This window comes from Acanthopagrus latus, chromosome 22, assembly GCF_904848185.1.
Source record: "Acanthopagrus latus isolate v.2019 chromosome 22, fAcaLat1.1, whole genome shotgun sequence".
Lineage (NCBI taxonomy): Eukaryota > Metazoa > Chordata > Actinopteri > Spariformes > Sparidae > Acanthopagrus > Acanthopagrus latus.
Window position 1 is genome coordinate 4,712,838 of NC_051060.1, and position 20,623 is coordinate 4,733,460.

The 20,623-nt window shown below is 42.1% G+C and overlaps 2 protein-coding genes and 1 long non-coding RNA gene across 4 annotated transcripts; 1 reads left to right on the top strand and 2 right to left on the bottom strand.

The window, feature by feature from the left end:
- Window positions 1-4,676: 4,676 nt before the first annotated feature.
- On the top strand, window positions 4,677-14,696 carry hey2 (hes-related family bHLH transcription factor with YRPW motif 2). Of its 2 annotated transcripts, XR_005072671.1 has the most exons (6): window positions 4,677-5,414; window positions 7,878-7,956; window positions 8,051-8,134; window positions 9,064-9,145; window positions 9,927-13,486; window positions 13,662-14,696. XR_005072671.1 is itself a non-coding variant. In XM_037087398.1 (5 exons), the coding sequence occupies exons 1-5, from the start codon at window positions 5,329-5,331 to the stop codon at window positions 10,661-10,663; spliced, it is 1,068 nt and encodes a 355-aa protein (XP_036943293.1). In that variant the 5' UTR covers window positions 4,677-5,328; the 3' UTR covers window positions 10,664-14,696. The 2 variants fall into 2 exon arrangements, 1 of the variants encoding a protein (XP_036943293.1); XM_037087398.1 differs by having other exon boundaries at window positions 9,927-14,696.
- LOC119013052 lies at window positions 8,080-9,916 on the bottom strand. The gene is made up of 3 exons (XR_005072672.1): window positions 9,299-9,916; window positions 8,998-9,167; window positions 8,080-8,213 (listed from the first exon to the last, which is right to left on the bottom strand). It is a non-coding gene; the product is annotated as an uncharacterized LOC119013052 (long non-coding RNA).
- LOC119013051 (lactoylglutathione lyase-like) lies at window positions 14,639-19,297 on the bottom strand. The gene is made up of 6 exons (XM_037087399.1): window positions 19,092-19,297; window positions 17,894-17,976; window positions 17,305-17,445; window positions 17,138-17,205; window positions 16,886-16,975; window positions 14,639-14,982 (listed from the first exon to the last, which is right to left on the bottom strand). The coding sequence occupies exons 1-6, from the start codon at window positions 19,158-19,160 to the stop codon at window positions 14,888-14,890; spliced, it is 546 nt and encodes a 181-aa protein (XP_036943294.1). The 5' UTR covers window positions 19,161-19,297; the 3' UTR covers window positions 14,639-14,887.
- Window positions 19,298-20,623: the final 1,326 nt, after the last annotated feature.

A 20,623-nucleotide genomic window follows, 5' to 3' on the forward strand; every position in this document is an offset into this window, starting at 1 on the left:
GCATGCTAAAATTTCCTAATTGGGATAAAGCAAATTATATAGGATCCATCCACATGGTAAGAAGAGTCCAGGTACACAAACCGTGGAGGCAGGAGGAAGGAGATGAAGGGTTTTTTTAATTTAAACTTGATGATTATATTTTTCAGGACTTGTTTGTGATGAAGAGCTGAACAAACACCTGACTTGACTCAAACCGGCGTGTTCCTCGTCATCTGCACCAAGCCGCCACTGAAAGAACTAATCTCCTCCCTTCATGTCAGTATGTGTGAGAGTCTGTGTTTGTAGTGAGAGCGCTGCTGTTCTTCCAGACGCTCTGGTCAGCATTAGTTTCACCCCAGGAGACTGAAACACTTAAATCAGATTGACAGGACACACACATTCCTGCTACTATAAAACACACACACACGTTTACCAACTCAACACCAAAATAACGTCATATAAAAATCTGTGAAGAGTCTCTTTAGGAAAATTGAATCCCCTCCTCAAAAAAATTGATTAGAGAGAATGAAATTAAGGAATTTTAGTTTCTTCACCCCAGGGGTAACACGAGAAGGTGTGTGTGTGTGTGTGTGTGTGTGTGTGTGTGTGTGTGTGAGTGTGTGTGTGTGTGTGTGCTGGACGTCCTGTGGGAACGAAGGGTCTAGTGGTGTGAGGTCCGAGGCGTCGTAGCGACTGACGGGCGGCGAGTAGCGTCTAACTGAGAATAATACACCACTTCCTCCCATTCTCTCTCCAAACACCACACACACACACACACACACACACACACACACACACACACACACACACACACACACACACACACACACACACACAGCTTCCAGAGTCATGTTCTCTTGTTCTGAGAGGATTTCCGACTCACGGCCTGGCACTCCGGCCCAGCGTTCCCCGAGATATTAACCTCCTGGCTCACACACACACACACACACACACACACACACACACACACACACACACACACACACACACACACACACACACACACACATGGATATTCCTCCCTCGACACTCAGTGTTTCCTGCTATAGGATGGCCCTGCTTGTCCTCCGTGACCCCCTGACACTAATAAACCTCTGATATCATCAACACACACAGTCAGAAATACACACTCAACGCAAACTGTGACTGTGTTGGCAGCTTCAGACTCTCAACATAATAACATAATGAGTGTGATTATTTTTTCAATACAAACACTCGACTGTGACTTTTCTCCACTATTGTACTTCAAGACCGTGAAGAAGTTCTGGTACTTTCCAGAAACACTTTACCTCACGACTGTGACGGAGACGGAGGATATAATGAATGCTGTTGCGATCATGATTTTAAAATCGTGTGTTTTGCATCTCATTAACCCTCTAACTCATGAATATGTAACTTATAACTCGACCCCCTGCATTGTATTTTATCAATGCACCGACAAAGCACTGTGTTTTCATCTCATCAAGAGAACTGCTGTGTCATTTATTCAAAGTGTGCCTGTTTGTGTGAGAGGAAGCTGAACGGTTAAGTGAGAGATGACACAGCGGGAGGTGTTCATCCGTCAGTTTTTGTCTCCGTTGTGGTGGTCAACACTCACTTACAAACAGTTCTAGGACCAAATAAACGTAAATAAGTCAGGACTGGGAGAAGAGAGTTCCGACTCCTCCACCCTCCCTTGAACATGGGGACGGACTAATTGCATGATGCACCTGAGAGAAAGGAAGGAGAACAGAGGAGGAGGAAACACAAAAGGGGGGAGCACCCAATAAATACGCTAAAAATAGGCGAGGAAGTTCTCTCACATTTCCAGGAGATGAGTTTGGCTTTTTGCGTTTTGTTTTTTTTTCTGTTCAGTTTTTCGTAAACCTCTTTAAACTAAATCCAGAGGACGTTAGGTCTCAATTAATACTATTTCCAATTGGTCACATTGCTTTTTTCCTGAGCCGATGATGGAAGTTGTTAAGGAGCGGGACATGTCATTTCTAATGTCTTTAACTTCAGTCTCTTTTTCAAACTTAGCGCCGACTGAACGATGTTTGAGCTGCTCGAACAGGGACAGACGGAAAGATACTAACACGCCGGCAGATTTCACTTCAACACACACCCTAACACCATGCACGTCTGAAAATGGCTAAAAAAAAGTCTGTGTGTGTGTGTGTGTCCACGAAGGTGTTGTTTTGATCTCAACCAACCAAAACCAGAATTTCTTTAACTAAGCTTCAAATTCAGCCCAGTCTCCAGAACATAACGTTTGCAGTTAATGTTTCTGCAAAGCACCGATACGTCCAAGGTTGACAGCTGTACCAAACTTGGCATATCGTGTTAATATTTGATGCGTATCAGACACCTTACATATCAGGAGGTGGAGGGGAAGGTGGTGATCTTATTCCAGCCAAAAAAGTTGATAAAAGGGTGACCGCAGTTCAAGTCACACCACTCTATTTTTTTTAAGAACACCTGACATCTTCATCAAAGCGACCATTTTGACTAGTCATAGAAGAACTGACACATTAAAGGAGCTGTGTGTATGAAAAAAATGCTGAGAGGTCAGATCAGCAAACTTTTAAGTTTGAATGAAGGACGGACTAGCTGTAGTGTCACGGCAACACTGTGAGACGAAGAAGAATTGAGCCAATTAGAAGGTGCTGACAGGTCTATCAGTGTGTGTGTGTGTGTGTGTGTGTGTGTGTGTGTGTAGCTAAACTGTAATTCCTACATTAAATCCTTGTATTGCAAAAAGATTAGCAGGTGTGAAAAGATAGCCGCCCCAGTCTGTGTGCGCCTCTGTGTGTATGTGTGTGTGTGTGTGTGTGTGTCTGTGTGTGTGTCTGACCTCTCTCACACGATGATTGGGTTTCAGTGTGGGAATGTCTGACACACACACACACGCACGCACCACACACTGTGTCACTCTTTCTTTCTATTTTTGTCTCTCTCTGTTTGTCCAGAGTCGGGACACACAAACCAGCAGCAGTTAGACTGCTGTCCGTCGCTCGAACGAGTAGTGTGCAACCACATGTATGCTGAAACTCTACCTTTCTTCATGTTCCCTTTCCAGTGTTACGCTGTGACAATGCTGTGCCTATGCTCTGGTGAGGGTTAGGAAAACATCGTGTTTTGGATTCAAATGTCTCAACATTCAACAAGATTTCAACATTTCGTGGTCTACAGAAACACAAACACGCACTCCAAACATTCACTCTGGTGACTGGGTTGATCATGAGAGGAAAAAGAGGGATGAGATTCTATTTCCTGCCATCTTCACTTCATCTCCTTCATCCCGCTGGTCAAAAAATGTGTAGAGGTGTCAGAAGTCCACACGTTCTTTCCTCCAGTACAGAAACGTGAGTGTAAAAAGATTCTGGTAAACGAAGGAGTATTGATTCAACTTCTTTACTCCAGTAAAAGTAATAAAGTACAGGCTCTTAACTTAGAGGTACAATCAGCAGGATTTGTCCCAGCTGTTCCCAAACGCACCACAAAGACAGCTGATTGTTGAATCTCATTCCCAGGACGCCAAATAGCCACATGTTGGGTTGGTAAGTCGTCCCAATCCACTTTACCCCAGCACAGATGAAAAGACGCTGTTTAGACCCTTGATGTGAGGTTGAGCTAGTGCACCCACTTTGCTTTTATCTTAGCAGCTACAGTGAAGATTGTTCACTGTTGTATGGAGCTTTTCTATGTTTCCCCAGATACTTCAGCTGGTTATGAAAATGCTGTTAAGCAGCTTTGCTGTGAAGCTCCAGAAATGTTTTTCGGACTCCGAAACTCCACCTGACTTTCCATCAGCATGAGGGGAGGAGATGACAAATGAATTTCCATATTTGGGTGAACTGGTCCTTTAGTTACTTTTTCTTTAATTACCAGCTTTGTGCAATTTCTGCATCTCAGTGTGCACAAGTGTATATATCTTTAGTTTTTTTTTTCTTATTTATACTGTTTCTGCTGCTTTTAACTTATTTATTACTGTTGTTGATGGATGTTCTTTATTTCTGTCGCCTTTGCTGCTGTAATAATGCAAATTTCCCCTTTGTGGGACTAATAAAGGATTATTTCATCATATCTTTAACAATGATGGAATCGGTCATCTGAGAGCGTTAAACAGCTTCTCTCATTGTTCTGTGTATTATGCTCCCCTTTAAATGACAGTGATGCCATTCGAGTTTTCCATTTAATTTTCATTTTGGGTGAACTGTACCTTTAACGTTTATTGTGTTGTGCACCAAAACACCAGAACAAATTCGTTTTCTAGTGAAAAACGGTCTAGCAATAAACCAGACGGTGATTGTGAGTTCAGGGGGGTTTTAGCTGACTTTAATTGGCCTACCTGTAGGTGTGACGTCACCCTCTGAGTGTTAAGGCACCTGAGAAATGTTGTTAAAAAAGGACGATTAATGTGTCGATTAATCAAACGTTCCAGCCCATCTCCGACAGAGTCAGCCTGGACGCGTTCAGCTTCACTTCAACAGTCTGAGAGCTGGATGGTTTATATAATGACTATTTTTTTGACTATCAGAAGTGGCCTCATTCCCATGCGCGCGCAAACACACACACACACACACACACGCTCCGTCTGAGGCAGACAGGCGGTGGTATTATCAGGAGAGAAGGTCCAGCTCTGCCGAGACTGCACAAATCTCCCATCCCGGAGTTGTGTTTGAGTGCACGTGGGCGGGTCCAGTGTGTGTGTGTGTGTGTGTGTGTGTGTGTGTGTGTGTGTGTGTGTGTGTGTGTGTGTGTGTGTGTGCGTGTGTCCCAGCCTCCGTGGGAAAGCTCGAGCAGAGGAGGAGGAGCAGGAGGAGGAGGAGGGGGACACCACACCGGTCGCCAGCACAGTCTGCAGCCGACACACGGGCCACCTGCCCCGGACTATTTACCGAACACGCACCGCTGGAAAATGAACTCCTGGGAGCTGCGGACACATTTTTTCTTTTCTTGACTTTTTTTTTCAAACTTTAAGCAGTTTGACTGGAAGATCTGCGTCGTGTTCACCAGTTCTTACATTTTTTTTTCTTTTGTCGGGAGGGATCATTTAATTTATAATTGCGCAGGAAGGAAATTGACCTGGAATAGACCAACTTTATTTAAAAAAAAAATTACTCTATATCTCCTTTAACAATCCTGTAAGTGCTCGTCAGTGACTTTACGTCGGTTCACCTCAAGACCTCTGAAACATTCCTGTTAGTTCACCTGCGTCCAGTAACGCTCAGTATTTCACTCCTGCAGTGGCATTTATCCGTTCATTTTCTAGTATTAGAAGTAAGTATATTTAAGTATATAACAAGGATCTGGAAGTGCGAAGGGGTGAAGAAAATTTGTTCAGGACTCCTTAACAATCCGCGCACCATGAAGCGGCCTTACGGGGACAGCAGCTCGGCAGAAAGTGACGTGGAGGAGCCGATCGATGTGGGCAGAGAGAGCGTCTATCCAGAGTGAGTCAGTCAGCAGGAGCGTTACACTGAACTTACATACAGAGCTAGAAAGTAACTAAGTATTCCAGTACTGACACAAAAGGACAATTCCACTATATTTCAGAGGCAAGTGTATTTTTCACTCCCACTACATTTATTTCAGAGCCTTAGTCACTCGTTGCTTCACAGATTCATTAAAAGTGATGACCACATTAATGCATCAAACGTGACATGTAGTCCATTACTGTATATTATGAAACGATTCATTAATTATGATGTTGTAATTACATTTGAATGCAAGTTAAAGTTGAAAAAAGAAACCAATGCGAGACTTCTAATGTAGTATTTCTTCATTGTGACACTGATGGAATGTAACTAAGCACATGTGCTCAAGTACTGTCCTTCAGTACGATTATGAGGTGCTTGTATCATGCATGAGTACATTTTGTTTCAAATACAAAAAGCAATATTTGAAGGGTGACTTATACTTTTACCAAAGTAATATTTAACATAACACATTTACTTTTGCTCGAGTATTTTGGATTATTTTTACAGCACTGCTTTTACTCAGATACAAGATATAATTGACATGTAAATCATTTAAATGATTGTTATTATAGATTAAACTGTATAAATCAAAGCGATTTAACTGTATCAATAATGACATGTAATCCATTATATATTGTGACAGGATTCATCACTTTTCGAAAAAAAAAAAAATAATGAATGCAGGACTTTTACTTGTAGTGTAGTATTTCTTCAATGTAAAATGTGGAATGTAACTAAGTTCATGTACTCAGGTACTGTACTTAAGTACATTTTTTGAGGTACCTTCCACTTCCTGCTACTTCATGCGTCCACTCCACTATATTTTGGAGGCACACATTGTACATTTTACTCTGCTACATTTTTTTCTTGTCTAGTGACTTTGTAGACATCAGAGTAAAGTACTGTATTATGCTAATTATTGCTAATTAGATTAAACCATGTAAACTATTTAAAATGAGCTCCTGTTCAGTCAGATGCAACATTAAAGTGATGAACACAATAATGAACACATCTGCTAATTACATTTAATTCAGTGTCATAAAGTGTTTAACTACATTTGATGCTTCACTGTATATTTTGATGCTAATATTAATGTTTATATTAACTTAAAAAAAAACAAAAACAATGCAGGACTTTCACTTGTAGTATTTCCATAATGGTACTGAGTACAGTCTGAGTACTCTTACACTATTGCCTAAATATAAAAAGTAATGATTACTTTACGATCTTTGAAAGCACCATTTTGTTTCAGCCAACAAACCCTGAAGAGCGTCTACCTGCTTCATCACAAAATATTCAACAGCAGACAGAAACAGAAAGATAGATCAATATGAGTATAGAATATGATGCAGTATCTGTAGAATATGCAGGAGAGACTACACACATGTTGTTATCTTGTTCCCAAACATAGGCAAAAAGTCTAAGAACTGTTGATAACAGTTTTTACACTTTTTCGATAATGTTCGATTTCCTCGGTCTGGAGTTTTTTTAATTCCTCAAATTTCTTCTTCGGCTCTTATTTTTTGCTCTCTACATGTCCTACGTTTCCCACAATCCCTATGAAATTGTCTTTAAAAAAAAAACAAAAAAAAAAAACAGGCGTTTTCAGCAGATACATGTGGGAAGCAGCGGTGACATATGTGACTTCAATCAGAGACAAACACCAGAGTGTGTCAGTTCCTCATTACAGGTTAAAGTCCTGCACTGAAGATAATGTGTCAGCAAAATATACTCAAAGTACTAACAATGCAGTAAAATGGCTGCATGTTATGATAAATATTACAAAGATTATTAATATGAGAGATGAATATATCAGCAGCATTTTCAAGGCTGCAGCTGGTCGAGGTAGAGCTGATTTTATTTATTATAAGTTTGAAATATAACAAAGTGGTCTGCTTTATAACCTAATTATCGTATTTCTTTATCAAATTAAAGAGCAATAATCATTTTTGTTCTGTACCAGTGGCTATTAAAACAATACAAAGTAAGAAGTACAGTATTTGCCTCTTAGTCGGAGTAGAATTAAGAGAAAAAGTTGATGTACCTCAAATTACAGCACTTAGGTAAGTGTAGCTCCTGCTGCAGTGAAACTCCACTACAGCTGCAGGAAACATCTGGGTGTGGTGTCCGAATAAAAAAAAAAAATTAATTAATTAAAAAAAGCGCGTTAATAAGAGACAAAGAAATTATCCAGAATTTTCATTTTCACTTTCTGTTCCTGGGTGACGTTTATCCCTAAAACCAACAAGAACTCACACCCGCTCCTGTTCTGATGCTAACCGCTAAATAACAAGTTTGTCTCTTTGTTCCAATAACCGCAGGTTTAAGTTAACTCCACATTTCTTCTAGATTAATCGTCTGATTAACCGCCGCTGCTCAGCTGCGGGTCAGACGTGGTTATTTAACGTATTTATTTGATTTTCATTTTGTCTTCAGGCACATGAAGACGTCCTATATAAACTGCGGATCACCGACCACGACCACTCAAGTGATGGCTCGGAAGAAACGCAGGGGGGTAAGTTATCACCTGTGCTGATAAAGGAGTATTTACACTGGTTTTACAGTTCAGAGACAGTTTGAAGTTTTTGTAACTTTCTTTTATTCGTCAGATTATCGAGAAGAGACGCAGAGACAGGATCAACAACAGTCTGTCGGAGTTACGGAGGCTCGTCCCCACTGCGTTCGAGAAGCAGGTGAGAATCTGATTCTGGGGAAACGCCACGAAGGTTCATGACTTGAAAGTAGCAGATTGGGTGAAGTCAATCCAGCTCACTGAAGGGGAGCAAACAAGCAGACATAACTAAAGATGAGATTGGTTTGTTACCAGAGACCTCTGTGAACCATTCCTCCACAACATGGTACACAACATCCGATTGCTCAACAGCACAGATCCACAGGGTTCATATAGTTCTTAACAAAGTGGGAGAAATCCATTCATCATCAATTTGATTATTAGTCTTTAGTCGCTCATTTTGATCAGCACACCTGTCTGATTGCTATCACCTCCACCCACCTGTGTCTCATTCACACTCACGACTGACACTGTGTTACATATTACATGTGGATTAATGCCATCAAATTAAAGGAGCACTCTGTAGTTTTGGTGAAGAAACGTTAATGAGAAAAGACAGATCTTCATTGGCTGATTTTTTTTTCTGCCTAAACAAACTAAATACACAAACTCTTTTGTTTTCATGACTGAATAAACTGAATAAAAGAGACTTTAAAGGACGACACCATTTATACGGTTTTACTTTGTTTATATGTGGCGGACCCTGCCACCTTTCTAGCTTCAAACAGTGTTCTGGGACCTTATTTTCCTCTGAGAACAGCTTGTTTATTCACTTATGGTAGAAGTAATATTATTACCTCATTAATATTGTGAGGCATTCTAGAAAGAGTTTTAATTTCATCTCCAAAAACTACATAGTGCCCCTTTAATGTTTATGTCCATCTACTATGTTTCAGCATCATATGACATCACCTCAACAACTCGTGTAACAATCATTTTACGACATTCAAAGATGTTGTTCCAAAAACAAGAGTTTTTCGTCACCACATAAGACCACAGTCGATCCTCTGCAACATGAATCCATCTGTAACTGTTGGTTTGCTCCATCAGGGCTCAGCTAAGCTGGAGAAAGCAGAGATCCTGCAGATGACTGTGGACCATCTGAAGGTGCTGCAGGCGACAGGGGGGAAAGGTAACCTGAACATGTCTGCTGCCTGGGAATGAAAGGTTGAGCCATTTTTTTTATTGTAGTCTGGGGTGAAAGACAATGAAGTTTAAAATTTAAGAAAGTTGGATCTCTCTTAACCACAACAGAGCAACAATGGAAAACATACAAAAGCTTTACCAAATGATTTTTAAGTCCCCAGTGTCCACTCAGTTTTCCTACAGTTCTGCACCGTCTCATTCACACAAGTCTGACCATCAGCTCTACCTGCTGCGCCAAAGCTGCCTGAAACATACTTCAGTCCAGTGTGTCTCAGACCAGTGGGCCACTGGGACGACACACAGACTTCTCTGTGATGATCTTTGCAGCACGAACCCAAAATACAGGTTGTTATTCAGCCGTCCATCGTGTTTATGATGCGTTCAAGTACAACTTTCGACAGATGACGTGAGGCGACTTGTCAGTCACTCGTTTACTGAAGTCTGTTTGGTTCGTCAGCACGTCAGTGTGTGTGTGTGTGTGTCTGAGAGACAGAGGGAGGTGGTGAGTCCATGGGAAAACGCTGCAGGGATAAAAGCACCACTTGACCCTGAGCAGCGCTGTTTGCTTTCATAAAGCCACCGGGGGGGGGTTGTTAGGGAGGGGGAGAGGGGGAGAGGGTCAGTGTGGGCTGCATTCGGAGCAGTTGTTGACTCTCTGCAGCGTTTTTGTTTGGATTTACCAGAAGCAGCAGCAGCAGCATGTTTTTCATCAGTTTGTCTTTAATGAATTCATATAATCAAACATCTCTCTCCCTCTCTCTCTGTAGGTTACTTGGACGCCCACGCTCTGGCCCTGGACTTCCTGTCTCTGGGTTTCAGGGAGTGTGTGACAGAGGTTTCCCGCTACCTGAGTGCCGTGGAGGGCCTGGACTCCGGTGACCCCCTGCGCTCCCGCCTCCTCTCCCACCTCACCTCCTGCGTCTCCCAGCGCGAAGCCGCCGCCCTCTCCATGACCTCCCACCTGCCCCATCACCACCACCAGCAGCCTCACCCTTTGCCTCACCCCTTCCACCCACACCACTGGGCCGCGGCAGCCGCCGCTGTCGCCACCGCGGCCGCGTTTCGCCCTATGCCAGCCGCGTCGTACGGACTGAGCGCGCTCCCTGTTTCTCCCGATGCCGGAGGAGGCGGAGCCCCCCAGAGGCTGGTGGAGTTATCACAGCGTAGCATAGCCGCCTCCTTTTCCTCCTACGCTGACTCCACCACCTCCTCCTCCCCTTCCTCCTCCTCCTCCTCCTCCTCTTCCTCGTCTCTCGTGCTGCCCTGCGCCCCCGCTCCTCTCTCCGCCTCCCTCCTCTCCCTCTCAGCGTCGTTTCCCATCAGCCTCCATGGAGGTTTCCCCATCGTCCCTCCTTCCTCTTTCACCTCCACCGCTGCCACCAGCAGTCCTCCCATCTCCTCCTCCTCCTCCTCCTCCTCTTCCTCCTCCTCCCAGACTCCTCACAGCAGCAGCAGCAGCAGTAAACCCTACAGGCCGTGGGGAACCGAGGTCGGAGCTTTCTGACAGCTTGACCGACTGACCTCACTGCAGACTAACTCCTGGCCAACTGTAACAGCCGTAACAGCCTGGAAACACGTTAACAACCTGTGAACAAACTACCTGTTTCACTGACCCACACGACTGACGTATTAACCCGTTAACCTTTGGGGTGTTGTTTGACCGCAATCCACCCGATTTCACGATTGTCACGAGAACTTCTGAAGCTTCTGCCCAAAGAACTGAAACTGACTGAGCTGTTTTTAACACGTTTGACTGAGTTCAACTGATGTTTTGTTTGATACAAAAAACCTTAACAAACTACGTTGAAAAAAAAACCTGTAAACCCAGTAGACCGGACCTCTAAGAATCTCCCAAAGAGACCAGCTGTGACCTGTTTCTCCACATTTGTTGCTCGTTCTTTGTGACGTTCTTTTGTGACGTTCTTTATTTTATCTCGTCACCGACAAAAACCAATGACAAGAAGCCAAGCCACTGACGAGTATTTCTCCAAACGTCCACGCTTGAGTACAGATCCTCAACTAAACGTAATACAGGCATAAAGTTCAACCGTACAACCTCTGTAGCTGTGCCTGCTCGCGCACTGTATTACGCCTCAGATCGGCTGTCTGGGTCGGACTTTTAGCGCCAAACACCAAACTTACACTTAAACAGATATATATTCTTTAAGGTGGCTAAAAAACATCTTGCTGTCTGTAGATCCAACACGCCCATGCTACCACACTGTTTAGTGTGCCAGAAACACATTTTATGTATACTTCTGCTCGTGTTTATGCAGTATGCGAGCCAGCAATGCTGCGACGGACAGTGTTGGGTGTTGGGTTACTTTTTAAAGTAAGTAATTACATTTTGGTTTATTTCCAAAAGAACATTCCTACACACAAACTATACGAATGCATTTAGGCCTTTAAAACACACAGACTCACCCAGCCAATGTTCTGATCTCTCTAGTTTACTTCATCCCAAAGTAGTGATTATAAAAGCGGAGGAGATGTTTTTCAGAATACGCGTCTGACAGTGGGTTTCTTTTGGGGAGTAAGGACAAGACTTCCCAGGCTGAAAAGCCTCTCCATACGTGCACTGGATGGCAGTAATTGTTTTCCAGTGACAGGTTACTTTTATGAAAAAGCTAACGACATAACGGATTTCTTGAATTGCAGAACTAACGTGTTACGTTACCGCCAACACTGGACATGAATATAGGGGCAAGAGGGTCAAAGCTCACGGTGCACTGTCACGAGGAAGTAGTGTGCCCCAATTGTATACGTACTGCAGGCAACAGTATGCACTTTGTAAGGCCAGCTGCTGTACGTACTGAAGGTAAAAAGAAAAAGCATGCAATTCAGATCGCGCCCATGCTCAGTGGGTCGCCGGCGAGGCCGACTAGAGCCAATCGAGTGGCAAACGTGGTTTTAAAAAAAAGGGCAGCAGTTGTTCACGTACGGGGCCTTAACATGCCGTTGGTTTGGATTCTTTTCATGGATATCGTGACGATAACAACAAGTAGAATTAGACCAGATGTATCCAACTTAAACACTACGTGACTATGTGAACCAAAGTTTGCCTCTGAGAGAATCGACTCGCTCATATTTAACCCAGCTAACAAGAGCGGACGACTCCGAAACCGCTGCGCTCAGCTGAAACCAGAGTATTCCCAGCTTGATTGCAGCTGTGTGTTCAGACTGCCGCAGACTGGGATGGAAGATTAACGCCGTAACGCTGAGGATGAAACTCATGAAACCTTTTCCCACTTGTTATCTGTGTTTACATGTAAGCCGTCACTGAAATCTGACTGCCGTGTGCCGTTTTTACAAATAAAGATGAAGTAACAGTAACGCTGCTGTCATGAAACGCGCAGCTGGTAACGGTTTTCTTTCTTTCATGCCTGTTTTGCTTTTAAGTTTCGATCTGGAGGACAGTTCCATATCTTAAAGCAGCAGTGTGGAACTGGCCATTAATTACTTTCAAATTAATTACTTTCAAAGCTAACGTTAGCTGCTGTTGCTTTGCCTCAGCAACAGCACTCGAGAACATGCTGTCAGAATGAGGTTTGTATCAACGACCAAGGAAGACCATTCACATTAATCCGAACCAGTGTGTTTATAAGGTTCAGCTACTTAAATGAATAGTTCAACACTTAAGAAAGTACACTTACCTGAGATGAAAAGATCAGTACCAATCTAATGTCTGTGTGCCAGGTGTGGCGTTCTAGGATGTGATTAGCTTAGCATTAAAAACAGGGGCCAAGCAGCTCGCCTTATAGGAGAAAATAACGCATAATCATGGTAATAATAATAGTAATACAAGTGCAAATTTGTAGCGTAGCATTTTTTACTTTCCATTCATTCATTCATTTGCGTTTGCCCTTTTGAGAGTCTGTGCTGGCCACCGCTCTGTCTGTCAGCCTCTCGACGGGGACCGACGCAGGGCAACCTCCATGACTGACAGAAAAATCAAGAAAAACTCCTTTCCTTTCAAGCTTTTTGTGAGAAAAATGAATCACAAAAGAAAGATCACCGCCATTCTGCCCTTTCAAGGTAATCCCTGAAGACTTCTCTCCGTTTTGTGTCCTGGTTTGTTTACCTCTGGCCTCTGTTTGCCTCCACAATTTGCTTAAAAAATTCTCTTGACATTTTATGGAAACATGGCTAGTGAGGAGGACGAGGAGCCACTGAGCAGCAGACTACACATTGTACAGAGCCAGAAACGGGAGATCGCTGAAAGGGGAAAAAAGCTTGAAAACTGGGAGATATACGGAGAGAATTGTGACCCTGGGTCTCTCTGGAAAAACATGATCGAAAGCTCCAGAACTGCTTAATGGACCCGCTGGTGAGGCTGTTGTCTACACGATTCAGAACAAAAAACAAAATGTTTTTCACCTCCAAGTCTTTTAACTTCAGGCGGCTGCCAGTAACCACACTGCTGCCCCAACACACACACACACACACACACACACACACACACACATACACTAATCCACTCCTTCTTTGCCTTCATCTTGCAGTTGATTTACACAGTGAAATCACGGCTGCAGCCGTTAAATCCTCCCAGAGAAGAAAACGGCGTCACTTCCAGCTGAATGGAGGATTAAAGGCTGACAGGCCTGGGAACGGCTCCGCAGGCCGTAAATCCGCCCCGGTCAGCCGACACGGTTCTCACGCCGGGACGCCGCTTTGAAGTGACCGGCGGTAAATTTAGTGACATGAGCCGGTCAGCACTTTACATACAGTCACACAGAGAGGCAGACAAAACAGACGGAAAGCGCATGAAGGGACACCAGAGGGAAGAGGCTCTGACTGGCTGCTTCGGTGCCAGGAGAGGTTAACGCGTGGTTCCTTTAGGAGTTTGTCTTTTCACGATTTACAGTTACACACAGGTTATGTTATTTCTCTCCGTTTTAAAGGACGCTCTAACTGTACAATTGTTAGAGTAACGTTTCCACCATTTTGAGCTGCACCTCACATCAGCCATGTTTCCATAAAATGTCTGAGGAAATTTTAGCGCACTTTCGAAAGTTCGCAAAAAATACACAGAATAAAAAATCTAAATCTGGTGCATTTACACAGACTGTTTGCAGCCATTGATCTAAGCCATGTAAAGCATCATTTGAGCTCTAAAATCCTCCTTCATCTTCATCCGTCAGAAGATGATGCGTTGTGAGCTACATGGCTGCGTCACGCGTGGATGTGGAAGTGAACAGAGGCTGGAGGGAAACAAACCAGGAGACATAACGGAGAGAGGTTTTCAGGAATTATTTTGAATAGGGCAATTTGCATTTAATAACCAACATTAATGTTAGCTGTTAAAAGACATCACATTCAGTCTCAGCTTTATGTGTAGTGCCAATCATCAGATGTTGGTTGCCAAGATGGTGACTATGGTAAACGATCCACCTGGTGAGCAGCATGAGCAGTATCACCGTGATGACGTTAGCACGCTGACGAGAAGGATGATGTCATATTCATGTTGGAGCAGGGTCTGTAATATTTAAACATTTCAACTTTTAATGAAACCGTCCCACTTTTCAACAGGATCTCAACAAAATAAACACTGAACACTTCCTGTTTTCAGTTTGTGTTGTTGTTGTTTTTTTTTTTCAGTTTTCTCTCTTTTTTTTATTTCTGGAAAAGGCTACAAAAAGCAGAGCAGCATAGCAGAAAACAAAAATGAATGATGTCATCACTCTTATCCGGCCGTGATGCCCTGAGTATTCCCCTGAGTGTCGCCGCTTCAAGGTGCCAGTAAGGAGACCATTTTGTTGGGACTTAAGATCTCGATCCAGTAGCCGTCCGGATCCTGAATGAAGGCCAGATCCTTCATTTTACCTGTGAGGAGGGGAAACAGTTAGTTGGTTAACAGAAAATGTATTTTTTTTTACCAGAAAAAAAAAAAAATTTAATGTTTATTAAATTTGAAGATTTGCTGCTTTTCCTTTGAATTGAGTAATATGTAAAAAAAAAAAAAAAAAACTACTTTGTTGTTTCATGGAGAAAACAACACAGTCTCACATCAAAATGTGGAAAAAGCTCCACTGGTCAAGCAGCACCAAAAATATTAGTTTCACGAGAATGTTTCTAAAATTGAAGTTTTCCAAATTTTGAAGCTAATTTGAGCTCTAAAATCCTTTAAAGGAAGAACATCATCAAGCCGGTACATAACGGCTCAGATAACTACACAACGCCAGCGCAAGGATTCAAACGTGCATGCTACATGTTTTCTGTGATGGTGGGTCCATAGCAACCACCATAGCAACAATAGAACATTTTAAATTTGATCTGTAAAATCTTAACAATAACAACATAATTAAACATCATAAACATTCGCAGAACAAAACTGAATGTAGCGTGATGAAAATGAAACACAGATCCACATGTCACACTAGAAATGCTGGAAAAATGAAAAGGGAATACCTCACTATTTTAGAGCCGAGATTTAACAAATTAACACTGGTCCGAGTCAAAGCTCCATGTCAGCCAACTACAGCAGTAAACTCCTGCTTTTACATTAAAGCAACATTATGTACAGATTTGCATTTTGTGTGATTTGGCGCCCTCCACAGTCTCTGAGTGCAACGCCACTGTGGAGAATACAAATCCCAGGTGTGTGACAGTTTGTTGGATGTACTGTAGTGCAAACAAATGTCATTACATCTTAACAATGATATGTGTTGAAGACTTGACATAGAAGCAGAAACCAGTGACACCATTCACACTGTTACAAGACACTGTACCATCAACATCATTCTGAAACTGGTAGTTTGGGGGGGGGGATACATAATGTTGCTTTGATTCATGAGTCAGAATCATCTAATGGTATGATATTTAAAAGATTGAGAAACACATTTTGAAGACTAGAGTTTAAATCCGTACATTTATCTGCATTCTGACAGGACTGATAATCACTGTGGAAATATTATCAAATTGGACTGACAAAAGGAAGAAACGAAGAAAAGCAACAAATATACTTACATAAACTTGCTAAAACGCACTTGAAAACTTTATAATAACCATCATTTATAAACAAAAAAATGCGTATTGTTTATTAGATTTAATTCAATAATTACACTGATGACAATGAAATGGCTGTAAATGTTAAAAACATCAGTTGCAGCTAACTATAGGCCAAAAAAAGTCATAAATGAACTACACAGTATTTATCAACCATTTACAAAGTATTATGAATATCATTTGCAACTTTCAAATAAACAACTGCTAATGAATGATTTATAAAGCATTTCCTTGCTTGCTTGCTAGTGAAATAACTACTCGCTAAAGTTAAATGAACTATAAATCAGCAATATCATCAAAAATAATTGTAATAATTTGAATGATGTGACAGATATTATAAAGTGTTGCCAAATATATACTTCAAGATGAAATTGACTCAGGAAAAAATACAGAGGACACGAACTCAGTGTCCTCAGTGGTAGCTGCCGCCCACACTTTGACATGTAATAGAGCATTTTTACAGTGTAGTGTTAGTACAATGACTTCAGTAAAGGATCATAGTTTTTTGTCCACCGCTGCTCATACTGTGTGTTTATATACGTATCAAAATTTGCAGATTGCCTCTTGGTAAAAGTACTTCTGAACGTGTTCTTTCTTTAGTTGTAAAAATTGTCAACATGAAGCTATAGCAATGAGCTGAAACTGAAATGGGATTCCCTTTTTTTTTTTTGTCAGTAAGCAAACTGACCTCTGACTCTCCCAGCACTGATGAAGCACTGACCTGAGTGTGGTTCCTTGACAAACGTCACTCCTTGCTTCTTAAACACGTCGCAGGCTGCGTAAACATCAGGAACAGCGATGCCAATATGACCTGCAGGAAGACGTCGGGTTACAAATTAGCGTGGGGTCACCCACTGACCTTTCCCCTCCGCTCATCTTGAGCAGAAACAACACAGCTTGATCACTTCCTTACAAAATATAATTACGATGAGGTCACTACAAGCAAAAAACTATATGAACTTGAACTTCTCACCGAATCCTCGTGGTTCATTGTTGCCATTGTGGTACAACAGACTTTCATCTGACTCTGAACCCCAGTTACTGATAGACAGAGGAACAAAATCCATTACAACACTCATTCATTGTGGGTGAAGTGGGTGAAATGTGCTCATCGGGTGTTTCAGTGGTCATCGCTCGTACTGGGTGAGCTCTATGGTGGCTCGCCGGGAGAAGGTCCACGCCGTCCTCTCTTTGATATCGGCCGGGATGTCCGACTTTTCCTCGTAGCCCAGGAAGTAGAGGGTGAAACGCATCGAAGGGAAGTCGATTTTCTGGAGCAAGCTGGAAACCACAGAGGAGCCCAGAGATTAACGGAGGTCCAATTTTGATTCACGTTTTTAAAAAAAGAAAGCCAACTGTTAATTTCCTGCGATCTCAGGTGCCATGTTTTACTTTACACCCAGTTGCCCAGTTCACACATGAGTGTGGAGTTCACATGTGACAGTGTTTCTTTCATCCCATGAGCAAAATTTCAGTTCACCTGAAAATAGTCAATCCATTCCATGTGACATTATTTTATTTGCGTGTTCAAATATTAGTTCACGTGTGAAAATAGCCAATCACCAAAATGTTTTAAATAGGTGGAATTGTCAATGTGGATAAACTGACTTATGTGATCTCATGTGCCATCATTTGCTTCCATATGTGCGAATTTCCTCCTAATCACAGAAGAATAACAGTTTGACATTGCATTTGCTCGCAGAGGTCGAGGATCAGGCTGAGGACTCACGTCATGCCCAGGATTCCAGTGTAGAATTTTAGAGATCTTTCTGGATCTTTGACCCTCAGCATAGTCTGCTGCATCATGTAGTCCTGCCAAGACCAAGAGAAGTAAATGTACACCAAATAAATCTTCCAATATGTTTATATAATGCTTGTAATGTTTCATACAGTGTATTGTTAAAATATAACCATGCATGACATGCAAAAACATTTTAACTAATATGTTTTTAAACACATATCAATATATTACCAATGTTTTTTTTTATCAAAATATATATTAATGAGATATTTTATATGTATTATGTGTATAGATAGATAGATATTCATATTTATATATATTCTTGACAACGTAAAGGAAAGTATATGTGGATTCCTTCCATATCTTGAAAAATATATTTGACATACAAATACATTCTTGTTCTGTAAGGGATTCTACACTGTTGTAATGTACTTTAACCTGAATATAAGGTCTGTACTTTTTCACCCGTGGTTAGAAATGAGAGTCTCTGAAAGTTTTATGACACATTATAACTGAGGTGAATGGAACTCAATGTGTGGTCCTTCAAAAATAACAATAACAGGTGTAATTCAAACTTTCAACACCAACGACTTTTAACAGAAGCTGTGTTTCTCTGGATCATCTCCAAGCCTCACTGTGAAGGGTTGGTCTTCAGCTTTCACACGCAAAGGTCAGGCAGTGTCTAGAGGATTATCCAGTAATAAGAACTCTGATCTGGTAAGACAACTTGTTGTTTTGTTTTGTAAATGTCCCCTGAGCTTTCAGCACCATGAATTAAACCGCATTCATTACCTTCCCACTGACGTGGAAGCAGTTATCTCTAAGAACCAAAACTATCTGCATGAGAGCACTGGAGTTATCACGTGTTTTATGGTATCTGTGTGATTACAATGTCAGTTCACTGACTCTGGCTCTGCTCTGTTTGTAGCCTGTGTACAACTTTAAATGCTGTTCTGTATTTGATGAATTAATGGAACTGCTCCTGGAAGAGGCTTCTGCAGCTCAAACAGACGTCTTGTACGAACTGTCACCCTGCCTGCAGGCATCTGCAGCTCTGAAGTCACAGGACAATTACTGCCAACAGGTTGGACTGCATTTACAGCCTGGATCTCCTGACACAGCAGAGAAACAAGTTAAACTAAATCCGTTAGAAATCAAGCAGATAATATAAAAACCAAACGGTTACCATTGTGATGGGATCTCCTTCTTTACAGGCGGCGCTCACAGCCTCGTCCGACAGTCCTCTGCTCGCCATGGCTCCCAGATCAGACTGGATGACTGTTCAGGTTCCTGAAAATACCTCTGTGCTGCCTTCAGGTGCTCCTCGTGAATGTCAGAGGAATGCTGAGGCTTTTTGGGTAAAACACAGTTAATCAAATCACCCACGCCTTCATCTTACGTTGCCAGTTGTGCAACTTACCCACCGCCTGGACAACATTTGGAGAGTCAACACTGGTATTTAAAAAAATACTTTTAAAGTCATGTTTTGTTTTTTTCTGTGTACTTCAGATAGTCTATTTAAAGAGGTATGATTTCTCCAATAAAACACCTAAATAAGACTAGATCTTTGTTGGTGACAGGGCTCACTTGGTCGCCTGTCTCCGTGACTTTCAGGAGAGAGTCAGAAGAGTCAGAGAATGAGTCTGAACTTAATGTGGAGAAAGAGTGTTACAGCGGTGGTTGTTCAATGTTGCGTCCTTGTGTTTCTCAGATGAGTTTGTTTGGCAGGATTATTTGTGTTTCTTCACCCCAAACAGCAAGTTTACGCTTCTGTAAATAAGCATTAAGATACAGAGAAACAGCACACACCAAGGGTGTGTGTGTGTGTGTGTGTGTGTGTGTGTGTGTGTGTGTGTGTGTGTGTGTGTGTGTGTGATTGAGTCCAGGTGAACCTCTGACTAAACTCAGCGCTCAGCAGATACTCTGGTTCTCTCTCTTCTTTTTCCCCCTCTCCTCTCTGTAACTTTATGTTCATGAAGTAAATTTCCCCTCCAGCTCCATCCAGCTGTCAACATTAGAGTACATAAACACCCAACAATGGAGGTCACCCTCACGGATCACTGCAGCAGTCAGGTTGATAAAACAGCAGTGAAAACAAATTCACATTTATGTAAAGTTGATAAGTAATATGTGAGCTCTCCTCCTGTCGGTAAACAGCTCCAGATCAGAGCAGAATCTGATGTGTCTCCGAGTGTTTATTGCTCCAGAAGGTCAGGATCTGCCAACACAGCAATAAATGTTCCCAGTTTCTTGTTTTGGTGGTTTTCATGTCAAACAAAGAGATTTGTACCATCGTTTATGGCAACTTACTGTATGTTGTCACGAGAAGTTTAAAGTTTCATTTGTCCTTGGTTAAACTGGAATGTTGCAATTGCAAGAAATGTTAAATTCAGTGTTAAATTCACGTTTTAACACTTTCATTCATCCGCACTTCTTACTGTTATAATGTGTTTTTATTTCATGGGTGTTTGAGACGCTGTAGCGAAGTCAGACAGTCCTGGTGTGGATGTTTCCGACAGAGCCTGAAGGCAGCAGGGTTTTTAGTGCCCAGCCAGGTGTTTCTGTTGAGGGGAGGGGTAAATCCTGACTGAGCTGCTGTGAAGGCAACACCCACGGGATTCACGAGAAGAGAATCAGGACTGCAAATCAGATCCCAGTGAACACTTGAGTCTGTTCTGGTGACAGCATCTACACGCTGAGGAAATAATCTCAGGGGGC

Coding starts and splice junctions, on each gene's coding strand:
- hey2 (XM_037087398.1), top strand. CDS start 5,329: ATGAAGCGGCCTTACGGGGACAGCAGCTCGGCAGAAAGTGACGTGGAG. Junction 8,135..9,063: donor CCACTGCGTTCGAGAAGCAG/GTGAGAATCTGA, acceptor TTGCTCCATCAG/GGCTCAGCTAAGCTGGAGAA. Junction 9,146..9,926: donor GCAGGCGACAGGGGGGAAAG/GTAACCTGAACA, acceptor CTCTCTCTGTAG/GTTACTTGGACGCCCACGCT.
- LOC119013051 (XM_037087399.1), bottom strand. CDS start 19,160: ATGGCGAGCAGAGGACTGTCGGACGAGGCTGTGAGCGCCGCCTGTAAA. Junction 17,977..19,091: donor AAGGAGATCCCATCACAATG/GTAACCGTTTGG, acceptor TGGTCTTGGCAG/GACTACATGATGCAGCAGAC. Junction 17,206..17,304: donor GCCACCATAGAGCTCACCCA/GTACGAGCGATG, acceptor TCTGTCTATCAG/TAACTGGGGTTCAGAGTCAG.